This window comes from Melopsittacus undulatus, chromosome 4 (assembly GCF_012275295.1).
Source record: "Melopsittacus undulatus isolate bMelUnd1 chromosome 4, bMelUnd1.mat.Z, whole genome shotgun sequence".
NCBI classification, from domain to species: domain Eukaryota; kingdom Metazoa; phylum Chordata; class Aves; order Psittaciformes; family Psittaculidae; genus Melopsittacus; species Melopsittacus undulatus.
In genome coordinates, this window is record NC_047530.1 from 29,311,394 (window position 1) to 29,329,884 (window position 18,491).

Below are 18,491 nucleotides of genomic sequence, written 5' to 3' on the forward strand. Positions count from 1 at the left end.
TTACATATGGAATTAAAGCTGAAATACTTTTAGAGGTTTTCCCAAGGAAAAGAGCTATTGATATATGAAGTATTGTTTCTTTTTTTTGTCCAGCTGTTAAGGATTTACTTGTAACCATTACACCTTCTTAGATCATGGTCATTATTTTCTTATAACTTGACACAGTAGGGGTGTGACCCATTCTGAATACACATACCTAGGTCTTCTAGGATTCCCATTTTCACACAAAAACGTTAAAGCTGAATTGGCACTTTTACTTTGATAACTCAATAGAGGGACAGGTCTCTTCAGGATTCCTACAGGAAAACCAAATACAATTAAGATACTATGTAGTTTTGGGGGTTTTGGTTTGGTTTGGGTTTTTTTTTATGTATGTTTTAGTAACTTAAAAAAAAAGAAAGGTAGAATAGTGAGAATAATAAGGACACAGACTCTTTACATAGTTCCTGAAAAGATCCCTGCTTCCTTACCTTGAATTAAAATCATTTGGATGTTAGTATTTGTAAATGGAACACTGAAATAGAAAACAGGTCTACAAAGTTAAGAAAAAGACATCCAGAAACAGCATCCATACATATAAGCATTAACTTGATGCCAGCTAGTTTAACAAGATGTCATGTAGCAGTGCTGATCAGAGCTTAGAGGATGAGCTGTGGATCATTCTCTGGGGAAAAAAAACATGCTGTATAAGTGACAGTGAGATTAACTGAAGCAAACCTTGGCTCAACTTGGCAAGCTAAAAACTGAAAACGTGTGTGTCTTACCTAGTTGAACAGCCTCTTCAATAATCTTTTTATTCAGATTCATGGCTCTCTGATCTGTTACTATGGCAACCTCTTTCTGCAAGGCCTGCAATATAGCTGCAATAGCAAGGGCTCCCGGGGGGCCGTCGTTCTCTTCCGGTGGCTCATAAGTGAAGTTGGTAGGAAATCCAGTTGTTATCAGCACAGACTGAGCATGGGAGATGGACAGGCAAGCCTTCAGCAGCTCATCCTGGCGGTGCAGATGAATTATACCCCTGTCTCCTACAGAATTGTTTCAAAACAGAGCAGTACACTTCAGGATATTGTTTGGCTTTTGAAGTTTCTGCATAGGTGAATCTGCATACTTTAATGACATAAAATGGGTTAATAAAAAAGAGAAAAACCTCTGGTCAAGGCAGGAATTGGGGTAATTTCCTCAGGAAACCTAGGAAGGTGTAGGATATGAGTAATGAAGATAATGGTCTCTGCTTCCAGGTTAAGAATCTCAGTTAACTGGATTTCAAAAATTACTATACCTAGCATTTCTAGATATTGGTGTAAATATCTTTTCTGAGAGCTTATTGCATATTGTTTCCTTTCCTTTGGCCCTTTGCTTTCCTCTGAGCTGTGGTGACAATCACAATATTCCACGTCTAGCTACATGTAAGCCAGATTGCAACTGAAGCATCCCAGACTTTACGGAAGTTTTGGTACAGACTTTATATGAGTAAGCTGGTCCTTTGTCTTTATTTAACTCTATCCACTTAGGGAAGAGCTAATTTCCAAATAAATTCCACTTAATGAAATTAGACAAGCAAGGTTTCAGAGACATTGAAAGTTATAAGCTCAATTAATATAGTGGTATCTAGGTGACTGTTAAAAGATCTTGTAACCCTTCATGTAGTAGAGAATCGTGTTACATGACCTTGAGAAACAGATGGATATTAACAGATATCTCTTCTCATGGCTTAGTCCCTAAAGAGGCAATGCTGTGTTGTCTGTATGTATCTTTTAATTGTTCAAACACTTCATATCCCTTCTCTTTTCCCTGATACTCAAACTCAAGTTCACAACACAGTCCTTTCGACTTGCTAGCACTCCTGAAAACCAAGAATATCAGCACAATGTGCTGATATTTATGGGCTGATGGTGAGAGGTAAGTCCTCACTGCCTCACATAGCCTCCTTAAATCCTTATCTTTCTCACTTTTCTCCTTCTGCCCCCTGCACTTTCCTCTTTTTGCCCTCAGTTTCTCCTTTGCCATTTCTTCCTCTGTTCCTCCTAAGTAACATACAGACAATATACAGATAGTGGACACAATAATGTTCTGAACAAAACTTAAGCTACAGAAAGAGAATATTAATCTCTGAGAAGTGGGGTATATTAACTAAGATAAAGTATCCACTCCCTTTCAGCAATAAAATGAGCTAACTCTTAAGTTAGGCCCTGTATTTCTGCAGAGCACGGCATTGTGCCAAGCTGAACTCCAGAGAGTGGGAAAAGGAGAGGCCTTGTGAGTAAAAATAAACAGACCCAAACATATGCACACAGCCCAAACCCAGAGCTTGGGAGAGCTGAGCTGGGCGTAAGCTGTTTTCCACTACTGCCTACAGAGGATTTCAGAAAATTTATGGGAAACTGAGATCAGAATTTACAGCAGACAGAGGGGACTAATTCAGTGTGTATTTTGGGAATGGCTGTGCTATTCGGTTTGCATTTATTTCCCTCTCATCTTCCTTGTGTGCACAAGCAGCCCTACCTCTCAACCTTCTGTGATGATCAGGTCCTTTTAGTCCATCGTGTGACAACTCAGTGATGAATATGTTAGCAGAGCTTGATGTAATTCCACCATTCGAGAGGGGTGTTTGAAAACCCATGCAACTATTAGGATTTTCTGGTAGGAGCACAGTAGTCATGAATGTATATAAAGAGACATGCTATTTACTCAACAGTGAATACCTGTGTAGCTATAACGAGCATGCTGAGGTGTCCAGAATTTTACACACCAATTTCGGTTTTATTCAGTAAGAGTTCTTATTCCCTGTGGGCTCTCCAGTCTGCTGTAAACATTGATGCTTTTGTGTACTTTGAGAGTACAGTCATCAAGTTCAAATACTCCATTACCCATAAAGTTGAATGGTTTTGTCCAGACTCTGATATTTAGCATAGTAACAGACAATGTATGACCTAGCTATATTAACTCACTGTATTCCACAAAGAATTTTAAAATCTTAAAACTGTTTTTAGTTTCTTACTGTGTTCTTGAACTTTGTGAATATTGAAAAACACAGGGTAGGTCATACCTACCACATAGCAAACCCATTAAACAAAGAGAGGTTTTGTTTTTACCTGGATCTATTCCAATTAGGGTCTCTAGAGTTTTTATCTTTTGGGCTGCTTCTGCTGACACGATACTATAATGCAGAGGATCTTGAGAAATGCAGTGAACTTGTGGGACTTCTCTTGATGATCTGAATGTGACATTGTCATTCTTTAGGTCAGTAATGAACATGCAGCCAGGAGAATGAGTAAAAGCTAGTGGAGCTCCTAAAATGGGTGAAAAAACTTCAATTAAGCACATTGTTATGGCAATGCATTAAAATATCAAAATGATAAAATTGCAAAAAGCCATTTAACAATGCAAGAGTCACTACCTGATGACACTTATATCATAAAAACAGGTGATATTTTAAGTTACACAGCAGTAATTCATACAATCTGTGAACCAAATGTATGCATATACATCTGAAAATGTTTTCACTTTTAAAAATTTCATGTGGGTAGCTGAGACAAGGTTTTTCTGCAATGTTCTCTTTGGTATAAACTTGAGGCAACTTAGGAACTAAACACTGGTAACCTCCAAGGAAGTGCGTCAGGGACAGGCAAGTCTGAAAATTGGGTTTGACATGCATGAAGAAATTAGTGCACTGATAAAGCCAACCATATCCTGGGCTGCATCAAAAGAAGCATGACCAGCAGGTTGAAGGAGGTTATCCTGCCCCTCTGCTCTGCTCTTGTGAGACCTCTCTTGGAGTATTGTGTGCAGTTCTGGTGTCCTCAACATAAAAAGGACATGGAACTGTTAGAACAAGTCCAGAGGAGGGCCATGAGGATGATCAGGGGACTGGAGCACCTCCTGTATGAAGACAGGCTGAGAGAGCTGGGCTTGTTCAGCCTGGAGAAGAGAAGGTTGCGTGGAGACCTCATAGCAGCCTTCCAGTATCTGAAGGGGGCTTATAAGAAGGCTGAGGAGGCACTCTTCATTAGGGACTGTAGTGACAGGAAAAGGGGTAACGGGTAAAACTTAAACAGGGGAAGTTTAGATGGGATATAAGGAAGAAGTTCTTTACAGCGAGGGTGGTGAGGCACTGGAATGGGTTGCCCAGGGAAGTTGTGAATGCTCCATCCCTGGCAGTGTTCAAGGCCAGGTTGGATGAAGCCTTGGGTGATATGGTTTAGTGTGAGGTGTCCCTGCCCATGGCAGGGGGGTTGGAACTAGATGATCTTAAGGTCCTTTCCAACCCTAACTATTCTATGATTCTATGATAGAAGAACAAGTTAATGTTTAAGCTTGCACAGTGTGTTGGTCATACTGTTTCTGTTAGAATAAATTATTTTTCCAGGTTCTAGAGTGCTGCTGAAGGCTATAGTATCTCTCTTGTATCACTAAATATCCTTGTAATAGTGATACATCAGCTACTGCCTGCTGGTTAGGAGTAGTTCTTTTACCAGATTAAGATAATGTGGACTATCATCTCTGTGCAGTGTCTTGCCCACCTGGCTTGGAGACCTATAAACTGGCAAGGAATAACAACAAAAGGTGACCAAAAAGCCTTATGAAATGGATTTACAGTAGCATCTAAAACCCTGGTGAAAAATAAGTTTATTTAGACCTGACAACATAGAAGGTCCCCAGGCTGAAAATATTTGCTGCCTAATTTGTTTACTAATTCCTGAAGTCTTGATCTAAATTGTACTTGATTTGGCAAAATTGGTATTTTGCTGGATAAAACACAAGTGGTATACTTAAACAAGCAAAACCTTTGTTAGGGTGGTGAAAAGGGAGGAAATATTTCTTTAATAAGTAGACATGTACTTGGTTTGTGCTAGATCTGTCGGGAGTCTGCGGCTAGTAATTTATAAGCAGTGGCCAGGGAGGGAAGGGGGGGAATGGGATGATTTGGTTATTGAGGTTTAATATACCTCATTAAACCATGTGGAGAGACAGTATTTTTTGTGAGAAGCTAGCAGATTTATCTAAAGCATGAGTGCTGCTGATAGGGCAGAATTTTAACTACCTAGCTCAGAAAGGAGCACAGCTAGATACCAGCTGTCCCAAAATTCTTGGAGTGTGTTAATGACAACTGGTTTTAATATAGAAAATGGAGAAATAAACAAAAGTTCCAGGCAAAGGTAAGATAGACACCTGTCTTGGACAACAGATTGTAGAGAAGTTGGCAATTTTTTTCTCTTCTTCCCCTCCAAAACAAGATGCATGAGGAAGACTAATAGAACTGCTGGAAAAGAGCATGATTTTCAGCTTGAATTTGGGACTGGAGAAAAAGGATAATATGTAAGAAAGAAAAAGAAATCTTTGTGCCTGGTGCTGAACATATTTACAGCAGGTGTTGAGGGTAGTTCAGACAAACATCTGTAAGGAATCAGAAGGGTGTAGCAGATCCTACAAGGAGAGGACAAAGCAGATGACCTCCCAAGGCTCTTCCAACTATACTGCCTATGATTATTAAGCTTCTTTTTTTGTAAGAACTGAAACATGAGATTTCATTCCACACTAGTTATTTAAAGCAGTATATAATACTGTTACTACAGTTTAGTTACTTTTTCTTGCCCTTTGTGCTTATGCTTGTTATAAACGCAGGACAAAGTTCAGGACAGCTCTGTGTAGAGGACAAAGCTTCAGTTATGTAAAGTGTGTCACATTTATAAAACTGAATAGCTTAAAATTCTTAATGAGATAATTATGAACTCATTTCCAGGTCATTTGATTTGCTAGCCCTTGACAACATTTTGGAAATATTTCTGGCTGCATCTTTTTTTCTTTTCCCCTTTATTACTATTTTACTACAAAGCAATAAAAATATTTTAAAAGGAAGCTGCCAGAGTTTTACATTTCTGCCTTTAAAATACTGAAACAAAGTGATGAAATTCCAGTGAGAACTTCCTTTAAGGTAGACCTGTATTTTGCAAATGAAAAATAGTCCTGCCAAAGATGTTTTTTGTTGGGTGGGGGAGTAGGAAAAGAGTAGCTCACTCTAAAATCAAGCCTGCTAATCAGCCAACTCATTCAGAAAAGAAAAGGAGATTAAAGAGTTATTTTAAAAGAGTCTCCAAACATATCACATACTGCAGTTAATGATTGCTTCTACTCCTGTTACTCCACAGGCCCAAAACACTGGAATATCACCAGGGTGAAGGTGAACTGGATCTCCATAGTCTGGTTTGGAAAGATCCTGTATTCCCAAGAGACCTGAAATTGATAAAAAATGAAATTGTGAGAGATTTCAGTTAAGCAGTAATACTGCAAAGCTGGTGGGGTGGACCCCAGACACTGTTCAATGACACTGAGCTAGGACTGCAACAGTGGCAAGTCTCACTGAAGTGGCATAGTTGGCCTTCGAGTGTCCCCAGAACCTGAGCTGACTTATTTTCCCTTTTTGTACTTGATGACAACAGTAAAAATGTATTCACTTTATTTCTGCAATAAAATTCAAGCTAGACACATATACTGAGTCTCCAAGAGATTATAAATCTTCTCTATCAACAGAAGACTATATTCATAACACTGGCAAACAAGAATAAATGACTGCAATGCAAAACTGGTTCATCTTAGAATACATTTCCTACTGCTTTAGCTTCCTACATTCTTTAGCTAGAGAAATAAGCAACTGCTCTTTACTTCTTTGGGTTAGATAACTACATCTCACTCTTACTCAGCTTTCACTAAATCGTCTTTTGCTTTATTCCAACACCTGCTTGTAATATCCTGGATCACTCAAAGCACTTGTTATCTTCCTGTGGTTTTAAATTCTTCATATGCTTTAATATACCACTGCCTTCTCTAGAATTGTCTTAATCTTACAGGTGTTTGGTTTTGTTCTTTTCCAAACAGCCTCCTGATTTATCATGGTGTGGTTTTGGTTTGGTTTGGTTTTTTCCTGTTTTCCCTTGCAAAGAACAGGTCTACATTTGTTTGAGCTGCTTTTTAAAAAATCCATTCTTATCATATTGTTATTTATTCTGTCTGGAGTGTTGTGTTCAATGTACTATTGTAGTTAAAAAAATAATGCAGTATTTACTTTCACAGTCATCCACTAAGACACAAAATGTATCCACACATACTTCTCCCCATGCTGTCAATCACTGCTATCCTGTCACTGCAATCTTTGACAGCAAGAAAGTATTCACATATAAATGAAATTGCATACATTTTAGAAAATGTGATTACACTTCTTCACCAAAACCACCCCTGCCATATAACGCAGTTTATCTACATCAGACAGCTATCTTTTAGCCAAGAAATCAGCTCGTTCAACACTTATATTTTTATTCTTTTTTTTTTCTCCCCCCACTCCTCTCCCCATTGGGGTTTTGACCGTTACAAAAGATTAAGACAATAAATTCACTGGTGCAGGTGTTTCAGTCCTACCACTTTCCACGGTTCCCCCCTCCATTTTTATACACAGTAAAGGGCACGCAGGGTGAAGAATAAAAAGCACTGACCAGGGTCACCAATATGAATTGGTGCTCCATGGGCTTCTTTAAATTCAGATGTTGCTAGCACAGCTGCTTCCAACTGGCTCTCAGGAATAGGCCTCATTGTGACTACTAAATTGCAGCAAAAAGTAGAAACACTGTAGCAAGGCACAGCTGTCTGGCAGATTAAAAGAATCCAAGAAATGTTAAAGTGTTATTATTAAAGTATAATGATTAAAGTAGAATTATTATAAATGTTAAATAGTTAAAGTATTAGAAGAAATAAGTCTGAAACTTCTTTGTGCTTGAGTTTAAAAAGGACACATACAAACTTTCATTTTAAATCCCTTAAAACAAAATAATTTCTTAGTATCCTTTTTTAATTTTTCTTTTTAAGATCTGGCAGTGCAGAAGTGAAGCGTTCCATCCCCTATATGAGCTTCTTCATACAGAGCACCAAAACTTTCAGCATTATGCCTTTCTTGCTTTCGTATGTGCAACCTATAGCGTGGTGAGCTCAGTATATTCTGAATAGTCAGAAAACAATGGTGTGCCTTATACAGAAAGGAAAAAAGCTAGTAAGTATCACACAGCAACAAATCTACTTGGTCTGAATCTACCCTCTATATTTGAATTCAGGGAGCTACAGTGCTCTGTAACATGCAAGGGTTGGGAACTTCTGCTGCTGGCAGTACCCACATAGAATTATAGAATAGTTAGGATTGGAAAGGACCTCAAGAGCACCTAGTTCCAACCTCCCTGCCATGGGCAGGGACACCTCACACTAAACCATATCACCCAAGGCTTCATCCAACCTGGCCTTGAACACTGCCAGGGATGGAGCATTCACAACTTCCCTGGGCAACCCATTCCAGTGCCTCACCACCCTAACAGTAAAGAATTTCTTCCTTATATCAAGTCTAAACCTCTGCTGTTTAAGTTTCAACCCATTACCCCTTGTCCTGTCACTACAGTCCCTAATGAAGAGTGCCTCCTCAGCCTTCTTATAAGCCCCCTTCAGATACTGGAAGGCTGCTATGAGATCTCCACGCAGCCTTCTCTTCTCCAGGCTGAACAGCCCCAACTTTCTCAGCCTGTCTTCATACAGGAGGTGCTCCAGTCCCCTGATCATCCTCATGGCCCTCCTCTGGACTTGTTCTAACAGTTCCATGTCCTTTTTATGTTGAGGACACCAGAACTGCACACAATACTCCAAGTGAGGTCTCACAAGAGCAGAGCAGAGGGGCAGGATCACCTCCTTTGACTTGCTGGTCATGGATCTACAGAAGCAGCATGCCAGTTCCACAGATAAAATCTTTTGTGCCTCTAGAGAGGTTCTGTGGAATCATCATCATCATCACTGACTGGGATACTGAAGAACCCTTCCTATTCAGAAATTAAGCAGTCCAGCTTTTCAGATCAAAATGTTAGATATCTAAGCTGCATTTGAATGTAAACAAGGTATGTGGAGAGCTAGAGTTGTATAGAAAATGTTCATTAACAATATTTATTATAAAAACCCTACCTTTCACTGAAGAAACATACTGTACAATTCTTCACAGTATTGATATGCTACAAACGATAAAATTTTCCTAATTCTGAAATGTTATAAGCAAATACATAGTTGTATCTTTAAGCTTGGTAGAAGTCATGTATGAAACAGATTTGTGCCTTCGTGTTCACCAGGAGTACAGCAAAAAGATTGTGATACTAATACTGAAAACAACAACTACTGTTTAATAGAAAAGCATCCAAACTAAATGAAAAAGACATGCAGGTGTGTACTTAAGCATTTTGAATATTAAAGAGCCTACCTACTGGAACCAGAACTATTCTAGGACATCTGACAACATTAAAATCTGCACTGTCAACTTTCTGAGCACTGTTATAATTTTCAGTGCTATGGAAGATACCTCAAGTCTCTGGGAACATTTTCTGTCCCGGAGGTCTCAGTATATAGCAAATATGCAGTTTAAAGGCTCTACTGTCCAGGAAAAATCTGAAATGTGGCTGTCATACATGCAGAAGAAACTGCTACTGCCATGGGTCATAAAAGGAATATTCCTATTGCAAGCTGGAGCTGGTATGGAGAGGAAGCCATGCATAATGGTACGGTCAGAATACTGCACAGGCCATCAACAGAAATAGAGAAGGCAAACCAAAACAGAATCCAAATGAAATCCAGACAGAATCCACAGCACACAGGAAAAACTTTGTCACCATAAATGAGTAAGTAAGCAGACTGCCTTTGCAGGAAGCTGAGAAAAGCACTGAACTGAAGCTCGGCATATTTTACCCTGTATTTTAAAGCACTCAGCACTAGCATATAACTAATATTATCATGCAGGTAGGAAAAATGTTCTGATTTTGAGCAAGAGGTATATGCACATAATGTGAATACAGACAAAATCAGGCAAAGTCACAAGAAAGACTATGCATGTCTGCATATACTTACCTTATACATGCTTACATTACATTTTTGCTCAACATTTCTTACAGGAATGCCAGCATTTTTAACTGCTTCTTCGAAAGAGAAGCTGCAGCCTAAATAAAAGGTCACCATGTTCTTAAGTTGTTCAGAATACTCCCTCAGGCTTTTCAGTGATCCAGTACAGACTCCATGCTCATATATTCTGTACTGTAGGCAGTCAGTTCTAGTGAAAGAAGAAGTTAGCATAGCTTTATCATATCTTTTGAAAACAAGGTGAATTGTTTGGATTGATATTAACCCAGTATCAAACCACAAAATACAGACTATTTTATGCATTTATTTTCTCTCTGAGTAACAATGAAACAAACATGTGAAATAAACATAAACACCTTATTCCACACAAAAACAAGCCAGTAAATGGAACATGTTAATTTGATAATTTTTGGTTTTCATAGGTAAAGGTGCCTTATATGTATCTTTTTTCAGGGCTTCAAAAATTAAGGAGCTGTTTTAAATCTTGCTTTTAGTGTTTACTACTACACTTAAGAGTACATCTTTCAAATTTCAGAGACTCTACAAATAGCATTGCAGTCACCATGCCTGCATTACTACTAAATAAAACAAAGGTAAAACAAAGGTATTTAATTCTGCTGGCTCAAATTGAAAAATGTTTAGAAATTAGACAAAATTTCACTTTTGCATTAGAGAAATACCTGTAATACTTTCAGGTATTATAACCTGTTTCTCAAGAACAAAACAATCTGCCTATTATATACTCATTCATAGTTTTCATTCAAACATATAATTCCAAGAAACTTGTTCAAAATGTACAATGCTGTAAGCTGGCTGTTCCCTGAAACCCTCCTGACCACCACTAGCATTCACTGCAAAAGTTTGACAAGCAGGATTGGTCTGTAGTTACCTGATATCAGAATCACTACTCAGGGAAGGACATTCCCAGTCACCTGGTTTACTTCTGTACAGTAGTGGTAGGGGTCCCTCATTTGCATGGCAAAACTTCTCAAAGTCATCAGCCAGGGACTTGTGCAAAATCAGGACATTGGCCTGTTTGTAGCCTGAAATCGTGGAAGGTAGGAATGACTGATTATTAATTCAGCTTTTTGTTTGTGAAACAGTAACTTTTTTGTATAGATTTCCTGAGATGGCCTATAAAAAATACCTGAAAGAATTTTTTTATTCAAATTCTATAATTACATTAAATTTATGAAATGTTTTTAAAATCATAGCTATTCACTCTGTATGTGAAGTCATACTAGAATATGAAGACAGCATAATTACTTTAATGTTTTATTAATTTATATATAAACATAATTTATTACCTAACCTGCGAAATTTAGTATTCTGTAGGGAAATGCTTTACTTTGCAAATGTTATCATAGAGCCAAAGCAAGGCTATTGCATACTACACTTTCAGCATTTTTTTTTTCCAATAACGGCCAATCCAACAGTAAACTCCTGGTATCTTCACAAAGTCATAGGAGAGTTAAGGTTTGAAAGGACCTTAAGATCATCCAGTTCTAATCCCCCTCCCATGGACAGGGACACCTCACACTAGATCAGGTCACTCACGGCCCTGTCTAACCTGGCCTTGAACACTGCTAGGGATGGAGCATTCACCACTTTCTTGGGCAGCCTACTCCTGTGCCTCACCACTCTCACAGTAAAGAACTTCTTCCTTCTATCCAACTTAAATCTCCCCTGTTCAAGTTTAAACCTATTACCTCTTGTCTGATCACTACAGTCCCTGATGAATAGACCTTCCTATCTGACATCCTTGTAGGCCCCTTTGAGATACTGGGAGGCTGCTATGAGGCCTATGATGTTATGTAGCCCATTCTTTGAAGTTTGCTGGCTATGGAATCATCGGCTGCAATTTAACAGACATAATTACAGCTCAGGAATAAACTCTTGTTTGTCTCCCTGAATCTCAATCATTTCCATTATTTCTAATTAAAAAACCTAAATTGAACTGAACTGCTACACTTTCTTCACTTAGAATCAGCAGGGTTGCTGACTACTACCATGTGATATCTTCTAAAGACATTAACACTTTGCAGTGAGTATCACAGAAGAAAGCCCCCATTTACTTAGCAAAAACTTATTTTCTGAACAGTAATAAATACAAATGTCATGTAAGTACTAGCTGTTCAAATACAGAGAGGAAATTTGGAGTACAACTACTGTGTGGTGTATAAAACCACCAATTAACGATCACTAACTCCTGTATTGATTCTGTCTTGACAAGTTATCACTATGTCTCATATCAGACAGGACAGTAAAAGGTGGTATAGAAGTTCTAATTTTCCTTAAATAATGCAGTAGTCTTCCATACAAGAGGCAGTCATTTAGCTGAAATTGATGATCTGCCTTAAAAGGCTTTAGAAAACCAGCCAAATCTTACTCTTGACCAAAGCTAACAGAAAAATCAAAAGATAAATCTATATTCCTGATGGAAAAATGCAAACCAAAGGCTGAGGTAAGCATGTATTTGCATACTGAATGTGCCCACAAACTGCCCTCTTGGGAGCAGTCAGCACAAAAATTTTATTACTATCAAAAGTTACTAAATACAGGAACAGTTTCTTGCTAAATACAGAAACTCTTTAAAAAAAAAATACTAAATTTACCACTGAATAAAATACTACATTCAGTTACCCTCAACTTCATTCCCTGCCATCCATGCGAAATTCATACACACTATACTTTGCTGGTGATATTAACTCTTAAAATTCTGGGTTTAGTCAGTGCATTCAACTCAAACAACACTGAATTTAAAATGCTAGTCAAAGCTGACAGACTGAACCTGCAGGTAACTTTGAGGTATTCTATAAACCTGAGAAACTTTGTTATGACTCTTTGAGAACTTTATTGCTCTTTCTGATAACTACCCTTATTTTTTTTATAGATTAAAAGGTATTTTTCCCTTCTCCTTTGATATACACTTGCATTATGTATCTGCCATTATGAATATATTCACAAGCAATATGTGGAACTGGACATGCTGATCAACCCAAGCATTAATTCAATACATTCATGTTCTAGTTTAGAGAAATTTAGAAAGAGCTTTTAATTTCTTTGGTGAATAAGAGCAGTAAGAAATAATAATTTTACTTGTATATCAGCCAGCAACATAAGACATTTTTAAGGATTCTAAGAAATTCCAATTACCCTAGTTTTTTTTAGTCTTTGCATAATGTAACTCTGTGCTCATGGCTAGAACTTTGAATTTGTTCCGTATGTAAACAACTTTTTTTTTAAATGTTAAAACTATTGCATCAATAAATGCACTTAAAAATACAGTTGGAGCAAAATGCAGATATTAATATATATAACATTATATATATAATTATAAACATTGTAACGTGCTTTCAACTTGTGTAGTGATGGAAAAGAAATCCATAATTTCAAGACTCATTAAATGATTCTATAAAATCATCCTTAATGTTTTTATGTTATACTAATGCTACTGCACTCAGCTTTGTTGATCAGCTACTTGCTACAGTGTTTTCAGTTAAGTTATATTGTAAAGTTAATCAGAACATGGCAGAAACATCTCTGCTTCTGTAAAAGCTGAGCTATGAGAGGCAACAGAGATACAATTTTCCAGAATGCATTCAGTTATCTGAGTATGTAACTATTTTTCCCTCCCCCTTTTAATTCTCAGTCTTGATGAGTTAGGAATTTCAAACTTCAACAACTGAAGCAGAAAAAAAGTTCTGTAACTATAGGTCTCTAATTCTTCCCAAAAGTCTATCTGATGCACCAAGTAAAGCAAGGTCTCTGCGAAGAACATAGTGTATCCTCCTAAAAATGTGCTAATAACATAAACAAGAAAAGCCAGAGTTGGTTAATGATTTTTCAAATATTATCTGCAGTCATTTCTCAGTGACCTAACTGGGAGCTGAGGGATAATGCACTGCAAACATTGAAAACAAAGTCCATGTACTTTACACAGGTAAGAGGATATCTTTTCTCTGACTTAACTTTATGGTATGAGATCACAGTGTCAGGTGCTTAGTGTGATTTCAGAAACACCCAAGTGACTTAAGAATATAAGTTTGACATTTTCTTCTGTTTTACTTCAGTGCTTTTGACATTCCTACATTCCCTTACAAACAAAAATCAAAACACAAAACTTTCAATCTAAATTGAGTCATTTTTGCACTTAGAGCTGTTAGGTTTACCTACCCGCTGCTATTCCAGAAGTATTCCTAATATTGAGTCTGTTGCAGCGAATTATTTGTCTTAGTGCATGGGGAAGAAGAGATTTCAAGCCTTCTGTCAAAAACATCTCTTCAGCCTTAACAGGAAAGATAATCATAAATTTAAACACAAGGCATATGTTTTTCTTTTTCTTTCTTTTTTTTTACATTTTAAATTCTGATTTGCTAGAGAACTTGGCTTAGGTTTCCTCCTTAGCTGCACCAAAAGTCTTATCACTAGGAAATTCTAAATTATAATCCAAAAGGCAGATCAAAGTCAAAAGACTATTTTTCTGACATTTTATTACTTAATACAAACTGATTTTTTCAATAAATTAGCCAGGGTAGTGTAGCATTTGGGACAAAATGCAAAATTTTGCTGGCCTATAATGTAATAAACAGATTTATTTCCTCCCTGATAAATATTCATTTCCTAGAGTATTCACTTTTCCAAAATTCACTGTAAACTTAAAACTGCAAATGCACAAATGGATTAACCTACCAAGGTATAATCTGTAATATTACTTCTCTACTCAAAATGCTTTTAGACAATTAGCAATGCAACCTTTCATTAAAGAGAGAACTATACTCAGAAAATGTCATTTTAATACATTCCACATGTATTATACTTTTCAAATATTAATTATGTAGAAGTGAATACTCCTTTGGCTATTCTTCCCCTGGGAAAGCATATAGATGTTCAAGTCACTTGTCATACGATTTGGAGTAGGAACAGAGATAAGTACCCTAATTACAATCAATATCTGAATCTTTTTACGTCTTTTGGAGATTAAAGATATATTTTTCTGCAATCTGGTCAAAGTTCACACAAAGTTTTTCCCCTGACCTCAACTACGTAATAACTAAAAAGGGCTTATTACATCACTATAAGGAAAAAGTAAAAGATAGCTTGAAGTAAAATAACTTGGCTGCTTACGATTCTAACCTTGGTCACTTTTAGGTAAAGAAATTGAACTTATCCTCCAAATAATCAAATTACCAACCTCCAAGTTTTTCTTTAATTCAGAAGCCATTCTTGATGTCGTTCACAAGAAGTAATACATATGATAGAACTGTGCTGCTTTTTTTAAAAAGGTGCCAGTAAATTAATGTATAATAAGAATTTACAACCTTCTAGCAAAAATTAACTTTTCTGTTAAAGGTGCACAGATTTTGCACACTAACTGTGATAGTACAGCTTCACTCTGACAGTGGAGCAGAATACAAGTGAAACACTTCATTGTGAAAAGTTATACCTCTGAGTAATTCATTCCTTAATTTCAAGTAAGAGCAGTGATATGTTTGGACTGAAATTATACTCTCAGCATAAAATATCCAAAAACATCCAAAATTTTCCCCAAAGCCTGCAGAATTCTGAGAGGTTAAGTTTGGTGCACTGAAATAGAGTAGGTTTTATATTTACTCCTAATTCTGAAGTCTTTGTACAACACTGTCAACCAAAAGAAAACAGTCTGAATTTTTTTCTGAACACTAACTTACTACTCTCTAACTCTTCATCTTTTTTGCTTTTACATTATCACTCTGTATATGTCACAAAAAAATTTCTGCATTATAAAATCATACACAATTCCAAACACACACTTTAAAGATACCAAGCTACAGGACTGTGAATGTCAGTAATACCACAATGTTGGCTGTAAGTACCTTACAGAAACACTTGGGCTTGTAGTTCCTATTTGTGAACGTATCTCCTAGCTCAAAGAAACATACATTGCTGGTGACTGGTTAAGAAGTGAATAATTTAAACATTAACTCTGTATGAAAGCCAGCTGATTTATTTCTTTCAGATGAGAAATAGTTATATTCTTTCAATTCTCCTCCCTGTCCCTCTGGGGGGGGAGGAGGAGAGAGAGAAACTGGGGAGAAAGTGGGGGGAAGTGAGCAAGTGGGCTGCATATGGGTTACTGACTGCACTTAAAACCACGACGATAGTAAAACTACAGCTCTTGCTATTTGACTTCCTCGGGAATGGCTAGTTTCTATGCTGTATGTTATTTCCATAAGCTACGGAGTGTCAGTTTGGATTCCCCAGTCATCTCTAGGAACTCCTGTAAAACTGTTGGAGCCATCATTCCATGACAAGAGAGAAGCACCAAGATAACTAAGGTCTTACAGTATCTTTTTCACTTTGTCCTGTCAGGATGCACAATGAAGTGTTCAGACTGGCTTCATGGGGCCCTCAAGCAGCACTCTAACTAAAAAGTCTAATACAGCTGTTTATCAGTTATCAGGATCTATTGCCTGGCAGAGCTTTTTCAATCCCTTTCATTTTGTTCCAAGATAGTTTCAGGTAACAGTAGGTATCAGTTATCTCATGGGGGTATGTTGGATCATGATGCAGATAAAGACGGTGCAGGATAAGTGAGGTAAGGAGAAGATGCTGACAGAGCTTATAAGACAGCTGTCATGCCTGAGGGCATCCTATGTAGTGTCCCTTACTAAGGGACCTTAAGATTTGGCTTTCTAGTCTGGGTTGTCTTTAATGGAATGAAACTCTAAAGGAGACTAGATACAGTCTTGGGTAACCAGTTTTGAAAATCAGGTGATTTACTATCATCTGCATAATGCCAAACCTCATACTTACAGGTGAAAGAACCCTTGTTATAAGTCATGCTGCTCACATCAGACTCCCTGACTTACAATGCCAACAACCAATATTGTAAAGCTTCACAGCACTAAAGTGTCAAGATCACTCTTAAAGAACCTTTTCTTAAATATTTGGTTTCACATTAGAATCACAATAAACACTTTTCTTCCTAGAGGTTTACATTAAGATTCAATGTGTTTTACACGAATCTTGAGTTTTACATACTGAACTTAATAAATATTAAAATGTCTTGCCATCTGACACATTAAGATGGCACTTACCCACTATTGATTAGTGGGCACTACCACATCCTGAGGTGCACTTCCAGATCTTGACAAGGGTAATGAAACTTCAAAGCTGGAAGGAGAAGGACAATCTGTAAAAACAGTGTAAGGAGCTGGGTGATCAGATGGTGTTCGTGGTATGGCATGTGTCACATCAGAACTTCAGAACAATGAATCAGTTTGTCAGAAACAATATTGTACTGAAAGATGTATATATTCAGGAAAAAACTTTTCTTTGTACCAAAGTGGCAGTGAGGAAGTACAGATATGTATCAGCTTTGGTAAAGTTCTAAACATCTTGGGCCTGGATTTAATATGTAAAATTGTTAGGTGACATCTTCACTTAGTAAGTATGTGTATCGTTACTCCAGCAGAGCTAAGCCAATACACAATACCTGACTAATTTGGCACAGCTAATCTGCAAAATACCGCATTACCTAGACAACAGCAATTTTCAGGAAGGCTAGATTTGGAGGGTGAATATTTTTTATTCCAAAATTGTGATCAGTTGTTGCCATGTGAAGCTGTAAGTTATTAGCCATTTCTACATGCTGTTCTTGGCACACTAGTTGAATATGGGTGACTGTGTGCAATGAGGTGCTGATCTTTGCTGAGGTGATTGGAATGGAACTGGTTCTAAGCCTCATCTTTGTAACGGATTGTAATGAATATGCTGTTTCTCACAACTCATGCTAGGAAAAAGGCATGTTGAGAGGAACGTTACTTTATCCTGTTGAAAATCCTGCTGTTCTCAAGAGGTATGACTTTGCCTGTCATATCACTTAGAGATTCAGGAGTTTCTATCTTTAAGCCTTGTCTGGTAACAAATTTAGCCACTGTGTTTGAGGTAAGAATTGAATATTCAACAGTAATGCTTGGAAAATTGATCAATATCAGCAACCTTTACGAAATGCAATCCAACATGAAGCAAGAAAAATGCAGTTGCAGACAAGATTTAATAAAGAGGTTGCCTTATCTTTCAGACAACTTGATGCTGGACATAGTAGTCTCTTCACACCACTCTATTCTTTGTATGTCCCAAGCTACTTGTTTCCTTCCTCTTTATTTTGTCTACAGTATGCCTCTGTCTCTGTCTTTTTCCTCCCTGAGCTCAGGCCTCCATAACTCCAAGCTGGACATGGCTTTACTGGGCTTGCTTCCTTGGTTTGTCTGACTGCATCCTCTGGCAATGTGGGGGTTTGGATGCCTTCTCTTCTCCCACTAGCTCTTTTTCATTTATATACTTCTCGTATCTCTCAGTTGTACCTTGAACTGTCTCAGTTTTCAATCTTCAATAAGCTTTTCCTGTTCTCCATCTGAAACAAAATAATGTAACTTTAGAAATCATAAAACGCAATAAATGCAGTTTCCTATCTTGTAAGATGCAGACTTCTCTGAACCTCAATATCTGTATATGTAGATAGAGATATATATCTCCTTTTAATATTACAGATAGGCTTGGATTAAGCATAGCTTTTCTAATAATTT

At 37.4% G+C, this 18,491-nt stretch overlaps 1 protein-coding gene across 4 annotated transcripts in view; it reads right to left on the reverse strand.

Moving 5' to 3' along the window:
- DGLUCY (D-glutamate cyclase) overlaps positions 1-18,491 on the reverse strand; it is a 53,339-nt gene that overhangs the window by 12,575 nt on the left and 22,273 nt on the right. The window contains exons 2-11 of one of the 4 annotated variants that reach the window (XM_031049477.2): positions 18,270-18,319; positions 17,001-17,076; positions 14,098-14,209; positions 10,811-10,964; positions 9,913-10,111; positions 7,485-7,635; positions 6,109-6,231; positions 3,093-3,290; positions 765-1,025; positions 197-296 (exon numbers count right to left, since the gene is read on the reverse strand). In XM_031049477.2, the coding sequence (XP_030905337.2) occupies positions 197-296; positions 765-1,025; positions 3,093-3,290; positions 6,109-6,231; positions 7,485-7,635; positions 9,913-10,111; positions 10,811-10,964; positions 14,098-14,200 (1,289 nt within the window). In that variant the 5' untranslated portion in view covers positions 14,201-14,209; positions 17,001-17,076; positions 18,270-18,319. Of the gene's footprint in view, positions 1-196; positions 297-764; positions 1,026-3,092; positions 3,291-6,108; positions 6,232-7,484; positions 7,636-9,912; positions 10,112-10,810; positions 10,965-14,097; positions 14,210-17,000; positions 17,096-18,269; positions 18,320-18,491 lie in introns of all 4 variants that reach the window. The other 3 variants (XM_031049478.2, XM_031049479.2, XM_005149504.4) reach the window with 3 other exon arrangements.